The 21230-nt window shown below is 34.5% G+C and overlaps 2 protein-coding genes across 5 annotated transcripts; one reads left to right on the top strand and one right to left on the bottom strand.

Annotated features, from left to right (window-relative positions):
* Positions 1-97: 97 nt before the first annotated feature.
* On the top strand, positions 98-17527 carry LOC128175404 (WD repeat and HMG-box DNA-binding protein 1-like). Its single transcript, XM_052841007.1, has 27 exons — positions 98-212; positions 386-497; positions 942-1093; positions 1421-1529; positions 1745-1842; positions 1958-2003; positions 2139-2231; positions 2431-2537; positions 2829-2913; positions 3016-3063; positions 3174-3333; positions 3613-3758; positions 4160-4344; positions 4954-5035; positions 8051-8216; positions 8638-8749; positions 8833-8941; positions 9045-9106; positions 9394-9508; positions 10159-10290; positions 10440-10651; positions 11269-11366; positions 11831-11916; positions 12045-12173; positions 12395-12471; positions 12735-12870; positions 17119-17527. The coding sequence occupies exons 1-27, from the start codon at positions 139-141 to the stop codon at positions 17233-17235; spliced, it is 3048 nt and encodes a 1015-aa protein (XP_052696967.1). The 5' UTR covers positions 98-138; the 3' UTR covers positions 17236-17527.
* LOC128175405 (uncharacterized) lies at positions 17251-20892 on the bottom strand. 4 transcript variants are annotated; one of them, XM_052841012.1, is made up of 5 exons: positions 20745-20892; positions 20462-20655; positions 18690-18868; positions 18405-18521; positions 17251-18302 (listed from the first exon to the last, which is right to left on the bottom strand). In XM_052841012.1, exons 4-5 carry the CDS (start codon positions 18506-18508, stop codon positions 17630-17632), a joined length of 777 nt encoding a protein of 258 aa, XP_052696972.1. In that variant the 5' UTR covers positions 18509-18521; positions 18690-18868; positions 20462-20655; positions 20745-20892; the 3' UTR covers positions 17251-17629. The 4 variants fall into 4 exon arrangements, with proteins under 4 accessions (XP_052696972.1, XP_052696968.1, XP_052696971.1 ...); XM_052841008.1 differs by having other exon boundaries at positions 18632-18868; positions 20745-20891; XM_052841011.1 differs by lacking the exon at positions 20462-20655 and having other exon boundaries at positions 18632-18868; positions 20745-20820.
* Between the last annotated feature and the right edge of the window lie 338 nt (positions 20893-21230).

The following is a 21230-nucleotide window of genomic DNA, read 5'->3' on the forward strand; positions in this document are numbered from 1 at the left end:
ATACCCTTACTAAGACATAACTTACATAACACCAATATTGAATTACACAAATATCTTATTTTTTAAGAAATATGATCGGGATCGCCATACAGAAAGACATTTTTGGCGCGCTTATCAAACAAGGAGGTAAACTTGATAATGCCGTCCTGTTCGCCGTTGCGATACGCTCACAGCGAAGGATTAACAAGTTTGTGCTATGACGATAAAGGAAAGTAAGTAGTTTGGTCAGTCGTGGTATAATGCACCAATTACGGAATCCTGATTTAGGCTGTTTGTTGAAATGGAATGTGCATGCTAAAATTTTCATTCATCTGTTCATTTGATATTATTCTGTTAGTACAAAATTAGTCGTAAATGTATTTTATTTTTTTTTGTTGCTTATCAGATATATCTTGACCTGTGGCTCAGATGGAGATGTCAGAATATGGGAAGGGGCGGAGGATGATGATGCTATATCCCATGGAACTGGTGATAAGGCATTCTGTGTTGCATACAAGGTATTAAACAAATTTCAAAAAATTATTTTTTACTTAAGTTAAAACATCTCCAAGTGATTGAGCATGTTAGGGTCATCCATGCCAGAGGAAAACTTTGAATGATGATCTTTGATTGGAGAAATAATTTAATGGGAGTATGTGATGTCAGACTCAACACACTGGTTTGAGCGCTGGCGCTAGATAAGTAGATTTCTTAAGGTAATTTTTAATTGGGAATGTTGACATCTTTTCTCCATTACGAAGCCACTCAGAATACCTCGCACAATTTCTTATCATTATCATTCGGGTCTGTTGCAATACAAAATCCCCATTGACATCACATTTTTTAGCCATGTATAATGATGTATTAAAACCTGATAAGCTAAAGGGGGCGTTCCATAAAATGACTTGATTACAGAGATGATGAATTGATGTCAAAGACTTCCATCGTATTTTTTTTCACAGAATGACAGATTTTACATCGCTACTGATGCAAACACTGTGCAGGCATATACTTTCCCAGGGGGCTCTCCTGATGGGATTCTGGCAAGATTTACTGCCCCTGCCAACCATATCTGCATCAACCAGATGGGAACGACATTAGTAGCTGGATCTAGGTGTGGACACCTGCTTTATTCATTCACTTGGTCTATTGAAAAATGCAATAAAAATAAATATAGTACAACACAGAAATGCTTTTAAATTTTAAATATGATATATCCTTTGGAGTGATATCATTTTGAGTTATGTTGTAATGAAACAAGTTCACCAGATTAACATCTTCCATATAACCATATCACACTAATTGAAAGTAATGTTAAGTTGTATTACTGTCTAATCAGAATTTTTGGACTGCAAAAACCCTTCTTTTATTGGAGATTGTCTTGTTAAAAGGAGTGCATTTTGCAATTTAATATACATAATGTAGATATTGTTTGTTCCAGTGACTTCACAATAAAACTTGTTGACATTTCCTCTGGGGACACCAAGAAGTTTGAAGGACATGAGGCCCCTGTATTAAGTGTAGCCTTAGACCCTAAAGAAGAATTTCTGGTTAGTGTACTGTGTTGAATGCCAAAAAATGTCTGGGCTTAACCATTTTGATTAAAACCTGTGAATAATTTCTTTTAAGCTTTCAGAGTTAAGGTTTTGTACAATTTATGTGCACATGCAGATAATTTATTTCTAAACAGGTAACCCAGCATTTTATATGCTCATATTTGATAACATAAAATCTTATTTTCCCCTTCTGTATATTAATTTTCAAGGCATCCTCTAGTTGTGATGGAAGTGTGGTGATATGGAGAGTTGAGAATAAGGAGAAAGTGAAAAAGTTCCAAATCCTTCCCAAAGTGGGTGACATTAGGTAAAATTTGAATTCAGTAACACCAATATTTGAGTTCTCTGAACATGTGTGCTAATATGCTATATGCATGTTATATTGAAATTGTAATGCAATGTGTTTTTGATCTTTTAAACAGTTTGACCAAAGGATTGTGTAGGCTATGTTGGGAAAAGAATGGGCAGGTAAAAATAATACTAATAAGACAAAATAGATTCACATCTGTGTTTAACTTTATTTCTCACTCTGATGGTTGTTTTTTAAGTGTGTGTATAATGGCACATACATTGAATTGCAAATATTGTTTTGTTAAATTTTAGTTCCTGTATGTTCCTTTGGAGAATGAGATCCAGATCTACGACAGAAATTCCTGGTCAACAACTGGATCAATACAAGACAGTCAGTTTTCTGGAGTATGTGACTAAAACATTCAGTTTTTTCTCACTCATCTGTTATTCTACCTGACCTCTTGACCGAATAATCTTTGAAAGAAAATGAAATTCCTCCCATTGCCAATCACCTTATATGTACATGTATATCACTTTGAAAGTTTTGCTGAATGCCTCTTAACCTTTGATAAAATATCTGTAATTATGGTGACTGTATATGTAGGTGTACTCTGTCCTGGATCTCTCAACTGACGGAACACACCTGGCGGCAGGATGTTATGACGGCCATATTCTCATCTTTGACCTCAAAACCAAAACCTGTGTGGATAGGTATGATACAACTGCTTGACAAGCTTATGTACAGCAGATAACAGAAGGAAAATGAGGAGAAATTTAAAGCAAGTTGGGCTGGTGGTTGAAATGTATTATTTTTGTATGTATTTATTAATGTTTATAAAAACCCATCAAAGAAACATTTTCAGGTGATGCATGCTTGATTGACTGGGTTGTAGACGATTTTTGTTCAAATTTAATCTCTAATGCTACTTCTAGGTCCTATGTACAAATGTATATATTAACCATCATTGAAAACATCCACTGAAACTTGTTATTTTACTTTAGGTTTAAACATGAGAGTGGATTGTCCATCATGTCACTATCTTGGAATCCTAGCAACCAGACAGAAATAGCATTTTGTGATAGAGAGGTAAGATAAGTTTTTAATCCCTTGATTTTAGGTTTGTACATAATGAATGGGAGACAACTCAAGCATCTTATATATTTTCAAGGTTTTTTTGTTTTCTTTTAGGGACAGCTTGGACTTTTGAGTGAAATAAATCTTATAGGAGGAAACCAGGTACTACTTGAACAGCTTCAATAAGGGTTAAAACCTGACTGACTAGTTATTACTCTCTATGTTAAACACAGCATCTCTCAAGAAATTGATAGACTTTCATTTTTCTATAGCCTGCAAAGGAACAAAGAGTAAAAGAGACTCTGGGGATTTTTGAGGATGACGATGATGATGCAGAATTAGTTCAAGCCTCTGATGAGCCGAGTAAAGAGCAGATTTTTGATGAAGACAGCAATGACTCAACACCAGCCAGTGTCTTAAAGCCCCTTGATGGTAAATCATTCAGAAATTCGCTTTGATTTTTTCATGAGTGTTATTCCCATTTGGATGTGATTTTTTTGGGATGTGGAAATGAGGATTTTAGTGGATTTTAAAGTTAAAATGGTAATTCTTGAGATTAGTGCAGACTTAAAGCTGATGTGATGTCTTCCCTTTTCTCCTCTGCAAACCACATCCCTGCTCCATAAGCATTTGTTGTATGGTATCAGTCTATTATTCTAAAACACACACTCTTACACTAAACTGCTGCATGTAAGACTGGTTTTGTTGTAGATGACTTGGCATCAGAGGATGGTGAGGCTCCTCCGGTCATCCCAGTACAGACCAGAATCATTGAGAGACCGGGGTTTGTACCAACACCCCCTCAAGGGGCCTTCCAGCCAGGATCCACCCCCAAACACCTCTCTAGCAGATTCATGGTCAGTGTTTTAAGATACTCTAGAGTTTATAAGCAAATGGTTTATGTTGTACCTGTACATTGTAATGATTCGGTGGTTGAAAATTTGTAATATCTTACAATGTATATATTAATAAACTATGGAGATAAATACTTTCATTGCTTCCAATTCAAAATGTTTTACCTTGGTAGACTTTGGAAAATTTTTGTCTACATGTACCTCTGTAAAAGTGTTAAACTATGTGGTGGTTATTTTACTAATTGGTAAGTTTTTTTTTAAAGTTTAAGAATATACTTGGTAAAATTTAGGTAGCGCGATATTTGTATTTACAATTTTTTTCCTTTTTATTTTATTAATTTCACAAATCTTACATTTTAATTATCATAGAATTGTCTCATTGATGATATTTTTCCTTCCCGTAGATGTGGAATGCTGTTGGAATTATAAAGCAGTTTAACACAGAGGAAGAGGAGTCAATAGATATCGAGTTCCACAACACCGCTATACACCATGCCATGCACTTAACAAACTCAGCGGGTTACACTATGGGGGACGTCTCGACAGAAGCTGTGGTCCTAGCCAGCCCGGGGGAGGACTCTGACCCAAGGTCTGCTCAGTGTCTGTACTCCTAAGTCATCAATTATAGTACAGTTGAACTTCGGTATCTCGAACACCGATATCTTGAATACAATGGATCTGTCGAAGTGATTTTTAGGTCCAAAACACTTTAAACTTTAAGTATTTTACCCTTGATATCTCGAATACTAGGATATCTCGAAATTTTTAACCAGTCCCATCTAGTTCAATATAACGAGGTTTGACAGTACATGTTCATTATCTGTACTATGGAAAGCAGATTCTTTTCAAGGCGTCAGTTAGTGTCTGTACTATTATTATACATTTAATATCATGTCTGTACTTATGAGAACATATTCTTTGAAGCCATCAATTATAGTACATAAAATTATGTACATGTATAAAAAGAAAAGTCGTCATTTTGAAAACCTTTCGGGTATTATCATTACTTAGATTAAAAAAAAAAAAATTCTTATTCATTATGTGGAAGCAGGGTATATTGTATACTACATTTGATGAATTCAGATTGAATGAGTTTGTTGTCTAGAGAAATATTACTTTATACCATATCTATAGCCCTTTGTTCAGACCATAAATTGGTATGGATGCATATATACAGATCTGTAATGTAATGTTTTAGTAAGTTGACCTGCATGCATTTTGGATCTTGGGATAATTCTAAGGAGTGGACCATTCCCATGGATGATGGAGAAGCAATAGAGGTAAGCAAAGAAGCTGTTCATGTAGTATTATGACTTGCTTAGTAGATTAATATTTGGAATGTATATCCAAATATGTACTAAATATGTAAAATTCTTTAAAACAGAACATCAGTAAATAACAAAAACCTGTTTGTCAGAGAGTTGGCTTGGTCAAACCTTTTTATGTCATTGATAAAGCTCTCTAACATGGTAATGGTACTCTCTGTTTAATTTTACTATAAGAAGTAAAAACATATCAGGTTGTACATTTAAGTTCATTTAAAAATGTCTCAAATGTGAACTTAATAATGATTTTTAGCTCACCTGAGCTGAAAGCTCAAGTGAGCTATTCTGATCACATTTTCTCCGTCGTCCGTCTGTCCATCTGTCTGTCCGTCTGTCTGTCTGTCCGTCTGTAAACTTTTTACATTTTGAACTTCTTCTCTAAATCCGCTTATCCAAATTCAACCAAATTTGGCACAAAGCATCCTTATGTGAGGGCGAATATAAATTGCAAAAATAAAAGTCCGATCTGTATTCAAAGCGGAGAAAACCTTGAAACTGTAGAAAAAGGGGGGTGCATTTTTAAAAATCTTCTTCTCAAGAACTTCTGATTCCAATTCAACGTAGTTTAGCATAAATTATCCTTATGGGAAGGAAAATATAAATTGCAAAAATTAAGTGCTAATTCTGTTTCAAATCTGAGTTATTACGAAAATAATAATAAAGGAAATGCGTGTTTTAATCAGTTTATTAGCTTCCGGTTCGGCTTCCGGTAATCCGGCATCCGGTAAAATGGGTAGGCAAGACTTGGTCTGGGCAAAACAAAGATTGGCAGTTATTAATCTGCCAATCTCATTACAATTTCAGGATATTTGATGGACTAGTATATTTGTATTCGCTGTAAATATTGCTGCAAAATAATGCGTATTTGGAATTGACGATTGTCGATCTGCCTTGGCTTTTATTTTGCCACGGCCCGGGGTTGCAAACCCATTTTACCTAGACTCGTATTCCATACTTCTAAAACGAGGTTCTTTGTTTAAAACAGCCATGACATTATACGAAAGAGGGTCGATCTGACTATGATGAATTCGCTTGTTGTGCAACAGTTCGCGTATGAAGGGAAATTTTTGAAACATGCAAAATATATTGTTGCCGATTTTGTGAAGTAAATTGAGGCTAAATATTTCAATGCGTTGACAGGTTTCACACATGACGTTCGTGTTAGCTTGTTCCGATTTTCGTTTCGTTTTCATTATTTCTGCTTGTAACCTGGGAACTATCGTCTGTATTATTTCATGATTTTTACGTATCAAATCAAACAGAGACTTTGGTAAAACAAACAGTTAACTGTTTACCTGCGCAAGTTAAGCAAAATCTGATGTATCAAAAAATAATGAAATACAATTCATTCTATCGGTAATTCGATCGGCATTATCTTTTGCGTAATGGTAGATTAATGCAATAGCTTTTGTTGCGATGCTCGGCATTTTCTCGAGTTTATTCAGTTTAAATAAAGTTTGGCATTGCTGACGGAAATATGTAGGTATATACATGTATATATATGATTCATTTCGAAAAAATAAATTGTGTTCTTTATTTGTTATAGTGAATGTTTCTTGTGTTTAATTGTTTTCAATTTCTATTTACTAACCATATTTGAGTGTTAAGCTTCAAATTATAAGCAAGATACAGAGATTTGCTCACAATTCTATGTTTGTACACAGATCTTAAAAACTAAAGATTAAAAATGTAAAAAAATTGTCAATATTTATTAAGAAAATTTTCAAAGTCTGTTCGTTCAGAAACCAACTTTAACATCTTATTGTATTGTAAACTTAACATTTTTTCGTCATTATTACTCTTACTGTACATGTGATCCTTCACTGTGTTTTTGTACATTTGTATAAACTGATTTTGAACCTCAAATACCAGTGAACTGGTCTTGAGTGAATAAGAGAATATAAAATCTTAGGCCATTCTTTTTTTCCATTTTAAATGCTGAATAGGAAATACCAAGTTAAAAATCATAAGCTGAATGTAATAAACTCATGTGAACAAAATATGAATCAAACCTAGGCGAACTGTGAGCTCTGTATCTTGCTTATAATTCTACAATTGACGCTGAAATTTTGGTTGAACATTAGAAAATCTCTATGAATTAGAGTATGTTAAATACTTGTACAAACAAAATAAAAGAATGATACTAGTATTCTGTATATATCTACTCTCTGGGGCCCTCTCTTTATACAATAAATAATGTGAAATCTAAATCAATTTTGATAGTTTTTCAGACACGAGTAAATAAAAACGACATCTTTAAAACAGTTTCCATATCTCTGACACATTTATGTTGCGGGGATAAAGTAATTATCGCTATTCCTAAGAATATCACAGCGGAAAATTATCCTGGTTTGTACGCGAAGTAAGTAACAGTCATTTAATTATAATGGAGAAGACAAATAAAATTTTTGAATGTTTTTAATTTGATGAATTGAGCACATTGAGGTACAATTTTCTTCTTCACATCTATACATGTAGGGTTTTTAAAATAAAAAACAATAACTATTATTTTTTTTTAATACAATAACTAGTAAGTACTGAGTAGTTGATGAAAAAAATGTACCTATATGCTCTCATATATTTTGATCGCTTTACAAAGTGGGGAGGGGGGGGGGGGGGCAGAACGAAAATATAGGGATTTGGAAGTTAACAACTTAACAGTATACCTCTACCAAATGTTTAGTTTTATATCTTGCGTAGAAATTTCTTATTCTGGTAAAAAATAGTATTTCATGAAGGTACAATGTCAAAGATTACATGTATACAAAAAAGTGTAAAATTCGAATACTTTACAATATTTATTTTTTGTTTTTCTACCGAGGGACCATATGGCACAATATCTTTTGAACGCCCATTGTTGCTCAGGTGAGCGATGTGGCCCCATGGGCCTCTTGTTTAAGCTATTACTTGAATCAGTTTTGTGTAGTTATCACTGATTTTGATTTCTTCTCTTGTACTCCATAATGAAAGGCTCTGGCAATCGGCGAGGACTGGATTGCAGTAGCCACCTCAGGGAGACTAATCAGAATCTTTTCTCTGGGAGGCATCCAGAGGGATATTTTCTCCATACCAGGTCCTGTGGTGTGCCTCTCAGCTCACACAAACCAGCTGCTCATTGCCTACCACAGAGGAATGGGTAAACATTTCAGTGTTGTAATGACTTGTAGATTGTCTTGTGCAATTTCTTCTTTAGGATCCTTGGCACTTTCTACTTAAATTTCTCAGTCAAATCAGCAAGAACTGTATTATTTTTAAGGATAAAATTTTTAGCTTGTGTACATTAATTGAAAAAGAGACTAAGATGCAATTTTGGAGAAAAACCAGGATTTACCAAAAACAATTGTTATTATATGTAATTCCTTGCTGTATTCTTAATAAGGATCTTACAGTTAGTGGTCAAGTGCTTTGTCTCCCAAGTTCTTAATTTTGACAAAGAATAGTTTGACTGAACAATATGATTTTCATATTGTGACAGACTGCTGTAAAAAAATATGTACGTATAAGTCAATGGGTATGGAATCTAGCTGTGTAGTGCTCATGTTGTAATCTTTGTCAAGGTTTGCCGGGAGACCAGTGTCTTGGAGTACATCTGATGACAGTAGAGGGAGCCACCCAGATAAACCACCAGCCACTCCCCCTGTCCCACAAGAGCTCACTTGCTTGGATGGGGTAAGTGTAACTCAAGGTAAACACATGGAGGTTCAGTTGCTGTCTTCAGTGTAAATTAGCATGATTTTATTGTCTTTTTATAGATTTTCTGCTGAAGGCACACCTTTTTACATGGATTCATCTGGAATAGTGAGAATGTGTAATAGAAGATTTGGGATGAGCTGGGTGCAAGTAGCAAATACCAAATCACATGTAAGTTTCATACGAATGCTGAAAAAAATGAAGATATATTTATTGTACAGTGCAGTTATATCTATGTCCATATACAAATACATGCTTTCTGTTCTATTTACAGACAAAAGGAAAATCCGATAATTACTGGATTGTTAGTGTACACGAAAATCCCCAACAACTTCGGTAAGGACTTGAATGAAGAATTACACTTTAAGAATTTAGCATGCAACCTGTTGCCTTATTTTTAAGTTTTGGAGGTAATTTTATGACTCCCACGGCTTTTTCAAAAACGTTCCTTCAATTTTCAAGCAAATATAAAAAAAAATTGCAATTTATGGAACATAACAATACTGCATAACTTTTGTTCCTTTGTACAGAACATCACTCGAACATTTTGCTCTTTGTTTTACTTCTTGTACTTAAGTAGAATTAGTAGATGAGGGCAAGTTGACTAACACTGTGTATTGTAGGTGTATACCTTGTAAGGGGGCCCGCTTTCCTCCGGTCCTCCCCCGACCAGCTGTGGGAATCCTTCCCTTCCAGGTTCCCCTTTGTCAAATGAACACTGAAAAGAGTCAGTATGAGGTATGGACTTCTTCATGATCCTATCTTAATTATTCCCTCGTGCAACTTGTTGCGAAAGGGATATAGCATCGCTGCTGTGCGTGTATGTATATGTGTCTTCAGCGTGGAAACAAGTTTAAAAGAAAACTCTTGCAGGAATATTTATCAAACTTCGTACACTTATTTGGCATGGTAAAAGGACAAACCCTGTTAATTTTCGAGTCAATTAGTTGAATACTTTTTAATATATCGTTAAAATAACACAATTTGAAACAGAAATTTTATGTAAGACTTGACAATAACTACTTCCGCTTCACTTCTGTGAAACCAAAGTGAGAGTAATCAGTTCAAATCAACAACTTGATATTTTTTGGATTTAGATCTAGTATAGGTAAAAAAAAAAACCTTTTTGTAGTAATGGAGGGTTAGTAGAATTTGGTCTCCTCATTTACATATTCATAGATGAATATTCCTAAATAATGCATCCCCCACACAATTTTTCATGTCGCAAGGGATGCTCCGCTTAGCGGTGCCCTTGTTCAATTTTCTATTTAATTGCAATTTATGTACTTTTGTTGGATTTTATTTTGAAGGAGGAAAAATCTGGAATATATTTTGTGCTCAAGATTACACTCTTTTTGAAAAGAAAAAAATCATATTTTTCTTTGTAGGAAGTATTTCACAGAACACAGTTGCTAAGCAGCCATTTACAGTTCTGGAATACCATTGGTTATGAATATGACACTTCAATAGCTAGCGAACTTGCTAAGCCCTCACAAGAAGCCCTGATGAAACTATTTGCTGTAAGCTTCCATTTTAACAGGATTACTATTACTTATCATTGAACCATACATTTATCGCTGGTTTAACTGCAAAGAATGAATAACTTATTTCCCTGCTTTTTGGCACCTTTTGGTAGTTCTATCATTTATAAATATTATTTCTATTTCAGTTATCTGCTAGATCAGATAGAGAGTTTCGGGCTTTAGAGGTTTGTGAGATGATGTCAGAGCCACACACTCTGCAGCTAGCCATTAAATATGCCTGTCGCCTGAAATACATGCAGCTGGCCGAGAGGATCAGTGAGGTGGTTCAGAGGAAGTCCGCTGAACAAGCAGAGGAGGTGGAGGAGGAAGAGGAAGAAGTGGTTCATAGGGTTCAAAGGTCAAGATCATCAGTTTGCTTTGGAAGTTAAATTCAATATGGATTTTCATAAAACATATATTTTCTATGTCGGAGGATTATTTAATTTGAATAGGGGTTGCTTTATTTAAAAGCACTGCAAGGTTGGGAAGATTAAGGGAACTTTTAATATTGTTTCATTTTTAATCCAAATATCTTCTATTCAGGGATTTTTATCCTGTCCGAATCAGCTTAGTCATTTTATATTCTGTCATAAAAAAACAACAGTAAATTCTTGATCTTAAGTATGAATTTTATAGAAATGTAGAAACTCGTCAGATTATTCAATACCAATAGCCTTGTATGTAATGTACACATGGTTCTCTTTTTGCCTTGTTTCAAATCTTTAGTAGAGAAGTTGAACTTATCGAATGCTGGAGTTCTCTTTGTCATAGCTGTTTTAGTGTTTTATGTCTAAAGTTAATGTTTTAAACTGATATCTGGAATTTTGATCAGTGCACCAAATATAATGTTTACATGTGGTGCTAAAATGATTGCTTCACTTGCACAACACAGGCTTATTTTGTTCCCATATATACATGTAATGTGTTCTGGTGTATTACATGTATTTATAAGTGTATATTATCTTGATTGTACAGAGTTCACAATCACCAAAATCATGTTCAGGAAAATGAAGAGATGGAAGAAGAAGATGTGGAGGTTGACCAGGAAAATGCAGAAACAAACAGTGCTGGTGGTAATGTTCGCATTCAGATCTACAGTTTTAGAATTTATATTCAATGTATACTGTAGAATCCCTATCTTACGGAAGTACATGTATGTATTTCTGCAATTCTGTGGTTTTGTATCAAATTGAAAGAATGTAGAATCATGAATACCAAACTTTAATTCAATCTTATATTAACTTGACATGATTTTCCATGGATGTTAATTCTTTGCGCTTGATAAGGGTCTACAGTATATAAAAGATATGTCTGGAGTATGATCTGTCAACATTTAAAAAATTCTGAGAAATGAAAATGTTATCCTTATGTAAACCCCAAACGTGTGGTTTATAGATATTTTTGCCAATATTTATTCACTTCCACATATTTTACCCCTTCTACCAAGGCAACCTGCTATAAAGTATATGTGGATAAACATGATTAATGTTGAGTTTTCAAGTTTTTCAATAAATAAAATGCTTGCATTTCTTTGTAGGGCCTTTGTTGAATTTGAAAGCCAAGAGCAAAAATGAGGTGTTATCCCAATCTTATGGGTCTTCAGGGAGGTCTAATCCATTCAAGGTTTGTCCACAACCTCAGTCACAAGTCTTCTTTTCATTCAGTTTCTTTAATATTAAGTTCAGCAAAAACAAGGAGAATATGCAGTGTATTTTATAGGGTTTTATTATTGTTTTCAACATTGTTTCCAGGTTTTAACACCCCAGAAACCAGAACCAACAAAAGGAACTCAGGTGTTTGACGGCATGTCAAAAAAGAAACAGACGAGTCCAGGACAGGTCATGCTGAAAAATACGAGACCTGTCAAGGCTGTAAAGAGAGTGAGTATCCTCTGATAAACCCCCTTACCTCTTACATGTATGAGGAAGCTTTCAAATTAACATAGAAAGTGTTTTCCAATTAATTACTCTTTATTTTACCTAGAATAAACAAAAATAAACAAATATCTTTTATCATATATAATTTTGATTATTTGGTAATGGGTTTTTTGTTTTCATGATCATGTTCATGATCATGTTCATGTATAATTTTTCTATTTCAGACTCCTCAGAGCCAAGGAAAGATAACTTCTGTAAAGTCAACAAATGAGGAAGACAAACAGGAAGAATCACAGAAAAAGTAAATAGTTTGGATTGAACAGAAATAAATATTATTTAAACTTAAAAAGAAAACTAGGATTGAAAATCTGTATTAGACAGAAAAAGTAATTACAATTTACGTTAATTTTGAAATCAAAAAAATATGCAACAATTTTCTCCACTTTAAATCATAACAAATTTGATATAAAGAGAGGTAAACTATTTTGATGAGAATTCCATTTACCAGTAGGTAATAATGCTTTACTTTTGTGTCATATGTCTTTAAGATTAGGTATTTTACAGATCTAAAAGTGCTTTTGACCTGTGGTTTGAAGAGACAAAGTCTCAGCTAATGGAGGAATTGCCAGAAGCAGACGAAGAAAGTTTGGTACAAACCGCTGCGGAACGATTCCGAAAAATTCCAAAGGAAGAACGACAGGTCGGTGTCTAATAAGGTTTATTGATGAATATTGAGAAGAATTTGTGTGATACTGTAGGATATTGAGAGAAAAGATGCAGTGTTGGATGTTGTGAGTTTTATGTCAGGTTATTAACCTGTGTCAACTCTTAACTTCTAAGATCTCTTTCTGACTCATGGATTGGATTTTGAAGGGCTTTTGCTTAATTTAAGTGTTTTGCTCTTTGATACAAAAATGAAAAACAAACTGTTTAATATGTACAGGTAACTCTCGTTGGCTCGAACTTCGATCCCTCGAAGTTCTTGATCGCTCGAAGTGAGTCTAGGGTCCCGATTTTTTTCCCTATATAACTTAGCTAATTTACTCTTGATTTCTCGAACTCTTGATCTCTCGAAACCCTTGATCCCTCGAAGTCAAACTGAAGTCCCGTTATTCATAATATATAGTTTTTTACTCTCGATACATCGAAGTCGCCTTGTATCTCCAAGCGCTATACCTAATTAACACCTACCTGGTCATTTAAATTGCTCCAGGCGTTAGACGCTGGACCCGTGTCGCGGGTTGTTTATTTAGGCGACACTTGTCCTGCAAGGTGATAATTGTTTGATGATTGCCCATTAATTGAGACGAAACGATGATATTGAGCCATGGTCAAATTTAAAAATTATAAAACTGTAAAAATTATGTTTAGCAGCATCATTGTCATTATAATGATTATTGCTGAACAAGTTCTTACAGCTGGTGCAGGACCTGTACAGTGGGAACAATGGGTGGTACTCAGTTATCACATTTATGACATGTCGATCGTCTTGCAGTACAGTAGTACTGAGCAATCTGGTCTTAATATGATGCATAAAATAGATAATCATTATGAATTTATTTAATAGTTGTTTTATTCAGTTTTAAAGAAAAACATCCATTTCTGTATATTTTACTGAAAAGAAAACGTTGCTTAAGCACGTGCGTAAGGTTAGCACTAAATAAATGGCTGAATCATAACATCCGGTAAGACTAATTTTAAAACCCGTCGGTCAACCTGGAAAATTCCGAACTCTTGAAAACTCGAACTCTTGAAACCTCGAAGTTTTTCCTCGGTCCCATGGACTTCGAGCTATCGAGAGTTACCTGTATATGTCTAATGATAAGAAACGTACTCCTGATGTTTTGTCAAGGAAATTTTAGGACAGATGTTTAATGCATTGAAGTAAAGATCAACCAGAGAAAAAATGTTGTAGTTTTAGAGATCAAGGGTTTTGCCATTGAAGGTGTAGGTGGTAGAGTTTGTATTTGTTTTTTACGAAAGGGAAAAAGTGTCATGTCCAAAAATATTTCACAAAGAACAATTCATCCCCAACGCTTTCATTCTCCAATCTTAGCCTGGAATACATTGCGAGATATTTTCTAGAACTTGTGAATTTTCCAAGCTTTCTTTATTTCTTTATCGCGACTCATTTATTTCAGGTTCTGGATCAGTAACCCTTTCTGCATGAACATCCTTGTTATTATTAATGTCAGATTCACTGCCATTTGTCTCCTTTCGCATAAACTTTGTCAATATAACCTGGTTTGAGAGTAATATTATAATTTTTTCGGTGGCATCCTGATCAACAACAAATTTTTTCCGCATTGTCATACTGTATACAGAGGGGTTTTTTTTGCCCATATACATTTTACCCCTCTATACTTGCAAATAGTTTCGCCCCATCTTGATTTCACCCAAACACAGATGTGGATTATGAGAGATAATTTGAGACATTGGAATTTGCCCAGTCTTAATTTCACTGTTGACAACGAGCTTTAAGGGGCTAAAATATAACAGGGGCAAATATTTCCCTATCAACAGTATACCGGTATCACCAAATCTCATTGGTTAATGCACTATGTGTTGATCAATGAGATTTCACTTTGAGCATCTAGTTAATAGGTTTAGAAAGGAATGACATTCTGAAATCAAAATTTCTTAGCTAAAAAATGAAAACAAATAAATGTGTATGTGCATTTCTAAATTTATTGCATCCTTTGGATGCACATATAATGAAATCATGTATCGTGAGCAAAATCTGTGCATATTTTACAAAGACTGCTTGTCAAAATGAATCGCTGTTTATGAAGTGTAATTTGCATTTACTGGCATTCAAAATTTAGGTAGAATGGAGTTCATTTGCTTATCAAAAGATATTGTTTGATTACCATGGGTTGGGTGTTTTAAAGTACCTGATGAGCAGTGGATCAACAATATTGATGGTGATTAGATTACCAGCAAATACATTATCTCATCTGGCAATTCTCTATTAATGTCATTCCCTTGTCAATTGAATTGTTTAGCCATTAAGTAGAGTTCTGTAATGTAATTAATGTCTAGTGATATTGGTATGGGCGGAATTTATCCTGAAAGAAGTAATCACCAAATAATGGTTGATATTCAGTCGGACATACTTAAGAGCTATCATTCCATCAGTTGCAATAATGAGAGCTCTAATGCTGTTTTAATGATAGAGATTAAGAGCCACCAGCAGTCGGTTATAAAGCTATGGTTTATTCAATGATATTATGATACAGAAAAATAAAATCAATTGGCAGAGAGCCCTTGCTCTTTGAAGCGTCTATTTTGAGTTGTCCATAACTTCACACTAATAGATGTGGCAATGACTTAATTCTACTGATTCAGAAAATTATGCTCAGTGATATACAACAAATTAAGGTGGTGTTGGACACTTCCATGTTGTGACATATTGTTTATCGAAATAAACATGAAAATGAAGTGTAATCATATACGTGTAAGTAGTTTCTTTTCCAATATTGGCACCTAATAGCGTAGCGCAGTGGATTAGAGGGTTGACTACAAATCTGTAGGTCATTATTTCGAATCCCGCTGGGGGTTTTACAATTTTTACTTTTCCAAATATTAAAAACTAGTTTTTGGTTAAATATTGTAAAATTTGAAAATTCCAAACCGGTGAAAGTATTTTAATTATGATGTACTTTAATCCACATTAATATCGACAGATGTCCCATACCACCTTAAGTTGAATGTTAATGAGAAGCAATCACTAGTTTTGCTATTTGTATCTTGAAAAACAGTCAATTTTGTTAGCTTGGGTTTTTTTTTATCATTTATCTAGTATAAGCGCTAAATTGAAAGGAGATATGTATATGTCAAGTACAAACTTGGTCAATGAACCCATATTTCATGACACGACAGTGTGTTACACATTATTTGTCTAACTCAATCATTGAAAGATGCAAGCTAGCCATCAATATTGTCAATACATAAATTGCTGTATGCACATTATATAAATGAGGTGTGAAGAATGTTTATTCAGTGTTTCACAGAATCCACCGAGAGATGGAGATTACAGTTATTTATATAGAATTTTGTACTCATTCTCACCTCCCTGTATAGTTTGTAGATAATGGTGTGTGCAGGGTTATTTCTCATAGCCACTTGTTCTGCAATGAATTTTACGTCCGAGTATAATTATAACACAAGTTATCTAACTCCAAATCGTCAAAGTACACCCCTTTTGTTAATTGTAATTATTGCACCTTTCAAAGAACAACTCGAGATACATAGATACTTTTGCTCATGTGGCACATGGGCCCTCAGGGTTTTTTTTTTAAGGAAAGGGGGGGGGGGGGTAACATCAATTTCTCTCCTCTTTTGTGGTGGTGGGGATTGGGGAGGTTGATCATTTTGAACCTTCCTTATTTTGTGTGATTCTAAATAATCATTGGGATTATCATTAAATGCAGGCATTGGCATTGACTATAATAGTGATATACAAATTAGTGTATTATATCAGAAGTGCTATGTAAATAAATTATATTATAAAATAACTTGTTAAATTCACACTGTTTGATTCCATTGTTGTTTTTCTCTTTCATTTATCTCTGTGATAGACTGTGTTTTTGATCCAGTCTTCCCATTCAGCCATTTCACTCTGATCCATTAACATAAAAGAGAAGCTAAAATACCTGTTGTTAATCCAGTTTAGTTTTTCTCTGTCAAAAAGCAGATGGACAATCAAATTATAATATTTTTTATTGAAAACTGAGAAACGGCAAAGAATGGAGGAGAAACTTCAATTCAAAGCCTATTTACACAAACCTGCAACACAAATCTATGCTAGATTCTGATAATTGTGTCATAGGCAATGACATCAACAGATCATTAACTCTGTGTCTTGTTACAAGGGATATTGCTTACTGTTTCTACTGCTGGTAAAGACGGCATTTAACGGGTGGTTTACGCCTCTCTTGTGTTTCAGATCTGGATTCAGAAATCAAAAGAAGGAGATAATAAGAAGAGAAAACGAGAAGAGGAAGAAATTCCCACAAGGAAGGTCAACCCCAAACTGGCAGGCTTTGCCTTCTCCAAAGACTAAATACTGACATAGTGGAGTTTTATGTGTAATTTATAATAGAAAAAGTTGTTTGTTATATATACCATAATGTGTATAAAACAATTTTGTTATGGCAAGGTTATAAATGAGACGGAGCACTTAGACATTCATGGCAAAGGAAGCTGTAGACAGGTGCTTGTTATAGAGCTAACAGTGTGAATATTTCATTGTTCTGTCCTTCCAACCAGACTTAACAGTCTTGGATACTGCCTGTTACATTATGTGAAAATGAATTCATAACAATAGGTGCATATAAATATATTGTGAAAAAAGACCTTGGTGTTGTTGTTAATTGGCCTCAGGTCTATTTGTGATGAAACTACATTTCAATTAATTAAGGTGTGCATTTTTGTAGAAAAAGTAACAATAATTAGAATCACGGATTCCTATCACAATTATACGCAACGTTTTCAAAAGCAACATTGTTGTTCCTGTAGGTTTTTATAATGACGTCTGACTTTGCAAATTGCGGCGCGGCCTTTTCAATATTCGGTTCTCTGCACGCCACTTGATATGAGTAACGACGTAACGTTTTTGTCGCGTTGACGTAATCTTCCGGTAGCGTCATGTTTGCACTTCCTGGAGAGGAACTAGACACACTCCGCGGAGGGGATCGTTGTAAATTGTCCGACACCGAACTCTTATTGTTTTTTTGTATTGTAGGTCCGTGGCGGTCCTCAAAGGACTTCATGACGCCATCTGTAAGACTTTCCATGGAAGCAATATGACGTAACGATGTGTCGATTGAATATACGGAATTTTGTGGTGAATTTCCCTCATTGTTAAGATTTGTTGATGTCTTTTCGTACTTTGGCGGTGACCTGCTGTTATTTATAGAAGTAGGACCACAAGGACTCTTTTCGTTGTTACTTTTTTGCGATTCGGTTTCTTTATATTGGAAGGACACGTTTTCTTTATTTTTGTCGGAAACGACGTGTTTTGGCGATTCGTCGATCTGGCCCATGTTAATATAGGCTTGTCGTTTTAGTCTGACGGCCCGCAATGCTTCCTCTTTGGCCTTTATGAATTTCTTGATCTTTCTCCGATCTCTGAAACACATATCTAGAATCGTTAGGTTTTGCTTTTATAAAGAAAAGAATGAGACATAGAAGACCTCAATTAAGATACGATTCTATAGAAAATTGTCCTACCTGACTGCTTTAATTGCGGAAATGATACAAATAAAAATGAATAATCCTCCAAAAAGAACGATGAAAAATATCGCCGCAAAGTCCTTTGCTAACATTGCCGCCATGCTACATTATTTTCTGCAAATAAATATGCCGATTTCTGATTATGGGGCGATGCATTTTAACAATTGGCGATTGATTTATCTAGAAACAGTGACGGAGAAAAAAAATCTCTTCTGTTAAAGTACCTGTTATTGATCCACGGAGAAATTAAATCCTTTGCCATACGGAAAGAGAATGTGGTACCTTCATTGTCAAAACATTTAACTGTTCCTTTTCCCTCCAATTTTTTTTTTTGACGGTTAATCTTGCTGATGCACCGAAAGGTGATTATAGTACATCATCTTGAAGCAGGTCTCCCATCGTCAATTATTAACTGAATGAATGTGATTCCTGCATCATGAGGCTACCACACAGCAGTGATCCTTAGAAAACAAAGCAATGGAGAATTTATTAGAATTTTATGTGCATTTTTTTCCTAGGTGTGCGTGTTCAACATGTTATGTTTCGTTCAGATATCCCCATGAGCTCTCGACATTATTTTAATTCTGTAAATTGATTGTTTACACGCCAAGAAAATTTAATTAGCTTCCCCGAATTATTGCTGTAGCCTGTTCAGAACTTAGAACCCACGGGAGATATTGCCGAACTCGCGAGGAGAATACATGTGCAGCAACAACAAAAAATTGGAGAGAGAGATCTAACAATCAAGACTACTGCGGTACATGTAATTTCATTTATTTTTAGAACCCTTACATTATGAATTATTCAATGCTGTTTTGACCTACATCGTGGTCCTTGAAGTTACCATAACTGTTTCTAAAGCAATATGTACTTGCAGTGGCCGAGTAGTATTATATATATAAACCAAATTGCATTGAACAAAACTTTGCAGGTAAAAAAATTCTGCATGGCGGGAGAAATAAAACCGGATGATTGCATTGTGCTGTTTATATAAAATAAGATCAGATCATGCAATGCATTGGTATTACTTTCATCGTAACGTAAAGACGATTTTATTTTACATATATCGCAAATATCTCATACTCAGAATTGTCTTGTTAATTAAAAAAAAATCAAATTAGATTATATAAACAACAAACATCAAAGAATGCTTTGGATATTGGTCTCATATATTAATATCGTACAAAATCTAAACTGCGTGCGTCTGACTTGGAGAGAATTATTTTGGATTTTATGTTTTAGCGATAACTCTTCTTATCATATGTAACATTTTTTTAACATGATAAACATTTTTGAGAGAAACTTACTGAAATACCTACTTACATTGAGATTCTAACTTTCATAAATGAAATACTAGTACCGGTATTACATTGAAGTCAACTGATTTCGTACTCCAACTTATTAATTTCGGACGAGGGGGGGGGGGGGGGGGGGGGCTCGACCTAAGTTGGTCACCAGATAATTTTTTGTTTTTATTTTTATTAACAACGACAGATTGAGATATTTATGTCTTATGACGTTAAAACAAAGGATATTTACTGAATTAAATCAACAACATTGCAAGACAGAAAAAATTACGAGATAAATACCCGATTTTGAAATATAGACACAGGAGTATATTTAGTGAACATTCCTGAGCTTATGCGCAATTGTCATGTAAAGGCTGTACTGTATCTCGTTCAAATATGCATAATAAGTATATCTGCACTAAAAATTATTTCACGTCCTTATTTCTTCATTTTTTTGTTTCCTCTTCCAATTAATGTTTAATTTGGAATTTGTATTTGAGAATAATATTAAGAGGACAGGCTTTAATTCTTTTCAAAATCCATTAATCCAATGAAAATTTTACAAATGTACCTCGAGAATGTTTATTGCACTTCAACTATTAAAATGATTATATTATGGTGAAAATATACATTAGCTTTTCGTCTAGAGACCGGTAAAATTGTCATGTACTTTCGACTTTGAAATACATATATGCACAAACATAAACAGATCAAGATTATAATTGCATCTTAATACAGTGCCAATATTCACTCCAAATACCTTACCTTGTGCAGAAACAGTTACGAGGAGCGGCATTAAATAGCGATCGGTTTTCTCGAACCATGGATTAGCATTGGATTATCCAATTCGTTCAAATCGGTTTTGTTCAAACAATGAAAACATGTAGTCCAATCGCTGTTATAGGCGAGCAACCGCTCTGACAGTGTTAAGGTAGTAGTACACGATGAAACTGAATTGCCTAGCCTTAGATATGGAAATATCAGATGTAGTTTCGTATATATTCTCATAAAAACATAAAAAACGTAAGTTTGAAAAAAAAAACCTTACCTGAATAGCGTACGATCAGCTTCTTACGGCGAAGCACTACCATCTGTTGCTATCGATCCGTGAAAGCCGTGCTTCAAGTACCTATGTATTGATATAAAATATATGCTAGTTAACAAAGCATTGCAAAGATGGGCTTTTTCATATTTGTACAATGCATTCATTGATGGCAGTGACGTCACGCGACATAAGGTAACTACGTAATAAGAATTAGCCAAACCATGGATTTTTAAAGATGTGACACATGCATGTACATTGTGACAGTTTGGTTTTAATGCCCTGGAAATTTATTTTTCTGTGTTTTTTGTTTTTCGAACACGTATCCTTACAGTTCACACTCTGTCTGTGAAAATGTACATTTCGTCTATATGCTCCAGTAACGCTATTCAAACATGCTCCCGCTGTTACGTGTATGGACTGCCGGTAGATCCACTACAAATCAATGAATTCGCCTTTTGTATGATTACTTTTTGTGCAAAGACATTGACA

The sequence above is a fragment of the Crassostrea angulata genome, chromosome 3 (assembly GCF_025612915.1).
Source record: "Crassostrea angulata isolate pt1a10 chromosome 3, ASM2561291v2, whole genome shotgun sequence".
Classification (NCBI taxonomy): Eukaryota; Metazoa; Mollusca; class Bivalvia; order Ostreida; family Ostreidae; genus Magallana; species Magallana angulata.